Source organism: Eriocheir sinensis, chromosome 64 (genome assembly GCF_024679095.1).
Source record: "Eriocheir sinensis breed Jianghai 21 chromosome 64, ASM2467909v1, whole genome shotgun sequence".
In the NCBI taxonomy this organism is placed as follows: Eukaryota; Metazoa; Arthropoda; class Malacostraca; order Decapoda; family Varunidae; genus Eriocheir; species Eriocheir sinensis.
The window spans coordinates 2,609,832-2,617,331 of NC_066572.1; the positions used below are offsets into that span (position 1 = coordinate 2,609,832).

Genomic DNA, 7,500 nt, shown 5'->3' on the forward strand with positions numbered 1-7,500 from the left:
TGAATCTTCCGGTTAAGGATTGATTCAAAAGCCTTAGATAGACAGGAAAGTAAAGCTATAGGGCGATAGTTTGAGGAATTGGAACGGTCACCCTTCTTAGGCACAGGCTGTACGAAGGCATACTTTCAGCAGGAAGGAAAGGTAGATGTTGATAGGCAGAGGCGAAAGAGTTTAACCAGGCAGGGTGACAGCAAGAGTTAACCAGCATCTTCATTCTTTCATCCCTGTGCTGTCCAAATTTCTGATGTAAGAGGTAACCAGCATCTTCACTCTTTCATCCCTGTGCTGTCCAAATTTCTGATGTAAGAGGTAACCAGCATCTTCATTCTTTCATCCCTGTGCTGTCCAAATTTCTGATGTAAGAGGTAACCAGCATCTTCATTCTTTCATCCCTGTGCTGTCCAAATTTCTGATGTAAGAGGTAACCAGCATCTTCACTCTTTCATCCCTGTGCTGTCCAAATTTCTGATGTAAGTAACCAGCATCTTCACTCTTCATCCCTGTGCTGTCCAAGTAACCAGCATCTTCACTCTTTCATCCCTGTGCTGTCCAAATTTCTGATGTAAGAGGTAACCAGCATCTTCACTCTTTCATCCCTGTGCTGTCCAAATTTCTGATGTAAGAGGTAACCAGCATCTTCACTCTTTCATCCCTGTGCTGTCCAAATCCGTTATGCAAGAGTTAACCAGCATCTTCATTCTTTCATCCCTGTGCTGTCCAAATTTCTGATGTAAGAGGTAACCAGCATCTTCACTCTTTCATTCCCTGTGCTGTCCAAATCCGTTATGCAATGCTTTTATTTTGAAGTCTTATATTGATTGTTTGCAGGAGCAGCGCCATTACGAGCTCTTTTTGTTTCCTATTATGTGTGCCCTTGGGATGAAAGAGTGGAGATGCTGGTTAACTCTTGCATAAGGGATTTGGGCAGCACAATGATGAAAGAGTGAAAATGTAAAAATAAGCAAATAAATCAAATAAAAACAGGGAATTCAAGGCAGAAAAAAAGCCAACCCAATGCGATGAAATATATATAAAAAACTAATCTAACCTGGATAATTTCAAGGCAGATAAACAACAATAATTCAAACTGGATTCATATAAAAAAATATAATACCCACCGACCTCCTTCCTCCAGGGCATCGTTCAGACCTAAAAAAATCCATTGTTATTGTTACTGTACAGCACGTTATTATAGTATGAGTTAGCAAAGGCTTTAGCGAGCACGGCGTTCTAGTAGGCTAAGGACTACAAACTATATGCCTGACTTTATAAGCGTGGTTTTAGTAAGCTATTTATCAAGTCCTGTGGCTGGTTGAAAGGAAAGGTTAAGAAAGAAAGAAAGATAGACAGACAGAAAGTATGAAGGAAATGCAATGACAGCAAGAAAGAAAGAAAGGAAGGAGGAAAGAAAGAAAGAAAGAGAGAAAACGATACATTTCTAGCTAAGTCGAAAAAAGTTACATAAAATCTCAACAAAACTATTCTATTCTTTTCTATTCTATTAATTTTACTTCTATTTCTCGGATGGAGTTGTTATTTAGAAGTGTTGGGTTTTGACAGAATTAAGTCCAAACATTATATACAAACTCAGTAGTGAAAATTTACATAAAAACACACAACAAAACCGGTCTATTCTATTCTATTCTATTCATTTTACTTCTATTTTTAGGATGGAGTTGTTAGTTAAAATTGTTGGGTTTTGAGAGAATTAAGTCAACACATCTGAGTCGTAAGAATTTATATAAAACCTCAACAAAATCAGTCTATTCTATTCTATTATATTCATTTTACTTCTATTTTTAGGATGGAGTTGTTAGTTAAAAGTGTTGGATTTTAAGAGAATTCAGTCCACACATCTGAGTCGTAAAAAATTATATAAAAACTCAACAAAATCAGTCTATTCTATTCTATTCTATTCTTTTTACTTTTGAATTCAGTCCACACATCTGAGTCGTAAAAAATTATATAAAAACTCAACAAAATCAGTCTATTCTATTCTATTCTATTCTTTTTACTTTTCTTTCTAGGATGAAGTTGTTAGTTAGAACTGTTGGGTTTTGACAGAATGAAGTCCACACATACAAACACAGAAATAGAAAAGTGATCTATACAAAAACGCAACTAAACCATTCTATTACTTTCTGTGACTAGTTTGACTTTTTTACTTCCATTTCTGTGATGAAGTTCTTAACTGGCCAATGGGAGCACTATAGAAATTTTGGGTTTTCAGAGTTAAGTCCATACAAACTCAGTCGTAAAGAAAGTGATGTATATAAAAACGAAATCAAGACAACGAACATACAACATCTTGAAAACTATTAAAAAAAAAAGAGAAATCAGCCACAGGAGTTTTGAGTAATTCTTAAAAGACCACGTTTGGCAAGGTCAGGCGTGAATGTAAATCAATTGGAATATATTTTTTTCTTCTTCCTCTAATACAATAATAATAATGATAATAATAATGATGATAATGATGATGATGAGTGAGAAATTGTGTGTGTGTGTGTGTGTGTGTGTGTTGACTAAAATAATGTGACTTATCATTATTTTATTAGTTTTTCTTTATTTTTCTTTAGTTCCAGCGACATTGTGATAGGAAATGATAACAATAATGATCATTTTAATGGAGAAAGAGAATGTGTGCTTAAGAAAGTAAGATTATTTTCATTATTTTATTTATTTTCTCATTCTTTATTTTTCTCCTTTTTTTCAGCCACGTAATAACTTTTCCCCCGTTTTCTTTCTTTTTTTATAGTTTGTCTTTATTATTTTATTTATTTTTCTTCATTAATTCTGTTCTCATTTTCAGCAAGATACGATTTTTTCCCATTTTCTTCCTTTCGTTTTCAATTTTCTATAGTTTACTTTATTTTGATTTTTTGTATTTACTTTATTTTTGTTTCTTTATTTGTCCTTATTTTCAGCAAGATTACTAATTTTTTCCCATTTTCTTCCTTTCTTTTCCCGTTTTCTTTCACCGTCCATGGCTGGCTGATCCAATTCGTACGTATTTAGGGTTAAGAGACTTTTCCTTCCTCCTGCCGAAGAAAGTCTAGCAGTAGTAGAAGTAGTGGTAGTAGTAGTAGTAGTAGTAGTAGTAGTAGTAGTGCAGGGAAGTCTTGTTTTACGTTGAGAGTAGCGTTATGGAAGGGTCAACGTAAAAAAAAAAAATAAAGTACAGTTAAATAAAGAAAAGTAAAATAAAGTAGAGAAAAACGAAGTAAAAAGTAAAGTTAAATTAAGAAAAGTAAAATGGAGTGAAATAAGGAAAGAGTAAGGTAAATTAAGGTTCATTTTTTCCTACTTTTTCCGCGTAAAACAAATTCGCGTAAAACAAGAACCAACAATACTAAAAAGCTTCACAAATATACATCAAGGAATTTGGATTGCATTAAAGAGATGGACAAATTGACATAACACGAATAAGTTGATTTTGCAATACTTTTCCCGAACGCGTAAACCAAATTCGCGTAAAACAAGAAAAACTTCCAAGATCAAACTGCCTCCTATTTTAAGTTCTTCCTTTTTTATATATATTTCATTTTATATATTTCTCTTCTACTACTATCACTAACTCTACTCTGTTCACGATAACTTGGCAAATAGGCCCCTCCCACCTCCTTAATACGTGTCCCTCATTGGCCAGTCCACCAGCAAGCCACGCCCCCTCACTATATTAGGTTTCACGTGATTGGTGGATGCTGGGAAAGGTTAAATCCTATTGGTGGTTGCTTTGGAATGTTAAAATCTCATTGGTGGATGCTGGGAAAGGTTAAAATCTCATTGGTGGATCCTGGGAAAGGTTAAAATCTCATTGGTGGATGCTGGGAAAGGTTAAAATCTCATTGGTGGATGCTGGGAAGGGTTGAAATCTAATTGGTGGATGCTGGGAAAGGTTAAATCTCATTGGTGGATGCTGGGAAAGGTTAAATCTCATTGGTGGATGCTGGGAAAGGTTAAAATCTCATTGGTGGATGCTGGGAAAGGTTAAATCTTATTGGTGGATGCTGGGAAGGGTTGAATCTGATATTTGGATGCTGGGAAAGGTTAAAATCTCATTGGTGGATGCTGGGAAGGGTTGAATCTGATATTTGGATGCTGGGAAAGGTTAAATCCTATTGGTGGATGCTGGGAAGGGTTGAATCTGATATTTGGATGCTGGGAAGGGTTAAATTCTATTGGTGGATGCTGGGAAGGGTTGAATCTTGCTTATATTTGCCAGGTTATGTTGCTAATGTTAAAATACCTTCTGAATCTACTCTATAATACTAATATAGGTTTTAATACTTCTATAATTACTACTATATACAATGACTTCAGGTATTATGTTAAATTTGTAAAAGCTTAAATATTATGATAGATATTTGCAAGGATGGATTTTTTAATGATTTCGAGTATGTATTTGTAAGAATGTAAGTTTGATTTTGAGAGAGAGAGAGAGAGAGTGTGTGTGTGTGTGTGTGTGTGTGTGTGTGTGTGTGTGTATTTATGTACCAAGCTCACCCGTTAAAACTACAGCAATAACAAGAACAATCAATGTGTTTTAATAATAATAATAATAATAATAATAATAATAATAATATTAATACCAATACACACACACACACACACACACACACACACACACACACACACACACACACACACACACACACACACACACACATTAGGTATACACGAATTGACTGGCTGTGTGTGTATATCTGTGCGTATGTACGTTTTAAAAAGTGTACATGAGCGTGTTTGGTCTCTGTGTGCACATGAGGTTTGTTGTGTGTACATGAACGCGATTTTGTGTACACGTGTAGGTTATTTAAACGTACATGAAAAAAGGTGTACATGTTATTGAAGTTGTGTGTGTTTGTTTGTTTGTTTCTTTCTTTCCTTTCTTTCTCTCTCTCTCTCTCTCTCTCTCTCTCTCTCTCTCTCTCTCTCTCTCTCTCTCTCTCTCTCTCCTCTTTTTAACTTCTCCAATTTTCTTTTTTCATTTTCATTTCTCTTCAACTTTAATTCGTGAAAAAAAATGTAGTCTTTTTTTCATAGTTTCCCATTGTCTTTTCTCATATATTTGTTTTCTTCTTAATTTCCTTGTCTTTCCATTTTCTTCTTATCTTCCCATTTTCTATTATCTACGCGCTTTCTTTGTCTATCCCCATTTTCTTCGTAGTATTTCTCATTTTCTCTTTATCTCCATTTTCTATTATTTACCCGTTTTCTTCGTAGTTTCCCATTTTCTTTTTATCTTTCCATTTTTTATTATCTGTCCGCTTTCTCTGTATATCTCATTTTCTTCGTAATATATCCCATTTTCTTTCTTATACCTACATTTTCTTTTTAGTCTCCGTTTTCTTCGCATCTCGTTTTCTTTCTTCCCGTCTCGTTGTTTCTGTCGTTCGTAAAAACTGTCTTGAAAACGTTGTCTTCAAAAACGTTCGTCTTCTGTAACGTTTGTCTGTCAATTAAAGAAAAAAAATAGGAAAAGTAAATGTCAATCAAAGTGTTTATAGTTTTAAGGGTAACTGTCTTATTCTTTCGTCTATACATTTATTGTTATTATTATTGTTATTGTTATTATTATTGTTGATGATGATGATGATGTTGATAAGATTGTTGTAGTGTGTGTGGTTATGATTGTTATTGTTGTTATTATTATTATTATTATTATTATTATTATTATTATTATTATTATTATTATTATTATTATTATTATTTCGACGTCATCTTGGTTTTAATTAATTTCCTCTTTTATTTTTCTTCATCATTTTCTTTTCTCTTTTTTTTTCTTTTCATAATCTTTTTTTTTCTTTTTCTTTATTGTTTTCTTTTTCTTTATCTTCTTTCCTTTGGACTTACTTTCTTTTTTGTTCTTTATTTCTCTTTTTTCTTCTTTTTTTTTTCTTATATTTCTCTTTCTTTTAATTTCTTTCTCTCTTTCTTTTCTTTCTTTCTTTCTCAGACATTCTTATTTGTTTTCTTTTGTTTAACTCTTTGTCTTCTCTTTCTTGCTTTCTTTCTTTCTTTCTTTTCTTTTTTCTTTCATTTTCTTTTCCTTCTCATAACTTTCCTTCTTCCTGTTTTTCTTTCCTTCTTTCTTTTATCCTTTCTTTCTTTCATTTAACATCTTTATTATTATTATTATTATTATTATTATTATTATTATTATTATTATTATTATTATTATTATTATTATTATTATTATTATTATTATTATTATTATTATTATTATTATTATTATTATTATCATTATTATTATTATTATTATTATTATTATTATTATTATTATTATTATTATTATTATTATTATTATTATTATTCCAACCCTCTCCCTGATTGGTTCCTCTCCCTTCACACAATTCCCGTGTCAATAAAAGCGATAAACACAATTCTTTCTATGCCATTCTCACCCTTATCGACACTACTACTTCTACTACTACTACTACTACTACTGCTACAATTTTTAGGACGATGTTTCAAAGTCTAGTTAAGTATAGTATTTAGTATTGCTAGTAGTAGTAGTAGTAGTAGTAGTAGTAGTAGTAGTAGTAGCTAAGAAAGAAAGAAAGAAAGAAAGAAAGAAAGAGAGGAAGAAGGAAAGGAAGGAAGAAAGAAAGAAAGAAAGAGAGAGGGAAAGAAAGAAAGAAAGAACGGTGTAGATAAAAAAATAAAGATAGTTAAGAAAGAAAGAAAGAAAGAAAGAAAAACATAAAAAAGAAAATAAGAAAAAAAGGAAGTGGAAAAAAAAGTGAAAAAAGGAGGAAAAAAAAGAAAATGTGTGTGTGTTCGTGTGTGCGTTAATTACCAACACCATCATCTTCTATTCCTCGCCTCTCTATCTTTATCTTTTCAGTGATGGGTGGAGGTGATGGGCGTGTCTCTCTCTCTCTCTCTCTCTCTCTCTCTCTCTCTCTCTCATTATTGACAAAGGAAAGACTAAGAGACGCCTTGCATGGAGAGAGAGAGAGAGAGAGAGAGAGAATAGGTAAGGAAATGTAAGTTAACAGATAGATAGATAAATAGATAGATAGATAGATAGACACAGATAGATATAGATAGATAGATAGACAGCCTTTTGGACAGAGTGGAGTCTAAGGCTCTTCGTCTCATCAGCTCTCCTCCTCTTACTAATAGTCTTCTACCTCTTAAATTCCGCCGCCATGTTGCCTCTCTTTCTATCTTCTATCGATATTTTCACGCTGACTGCTCTTCTGAATTTCTTAACTGCATGCCTCCCCCCCTCCCGCGGCCCCGCTGCACACGACTTTCTACTCATGCTCATCCCTATACTGTCCAAATCCCTTATGCGAGAGTTAACCAGCATCTTCACTCTTCCATCCTTGTGCAGTCCAAATCCCTCATGCAAGAGTTAACCAGCATCTTCATTGTCTCATCCCTGTGTTGTCCAAGTCCCTTATGCGAGAGTTAACCAGCATCTTCATTCCTTCATCCCTGTGCAGTCCAAATCCCTTATGCAAGAGTTAACCAGCATCTTCATTCTTTCAT

The 7,500-nt window shown here is 33.5% G+C and overlaps 1 protein-coding gene across 3 annotated transcripts in view; it reads left to right on the plus strand.

Annotated features, from left to right (window-relative positions):
* LOC126987240 (major facilitator superfamily domain-containing protein 4A-like) overlaps window positions 1-7,500 on the plus strand; it is a 65,427-nt gene that overhangs the window by 44,565 nt on the left and 13,362 nt on the right. Inside the window, exons 14-17 of one of the 3 annotated variants that reach the window (XM_050844074.1) lie at window positions 3,016-3,740; window positions 3,772-3,864; window positions 3,926-4,046; window positions 4,108-4,439. The exons of 1 other annotated variant lie outside the window; for it this stretch is intronic. In XM_050844074.1, the coding sequence (XP_050700031.1) occupies window positions 3,016-3,056 (41 nt within the window). In that variant the 3' untranslated portion in view covers window positions 3,057-3,740; window positions 3,772-3,864; window positions 3,926-4,046; window positions 4,108-4,439. One more of the 3 variants, XM_050844073.1, reaches the window with a different exon arrangement.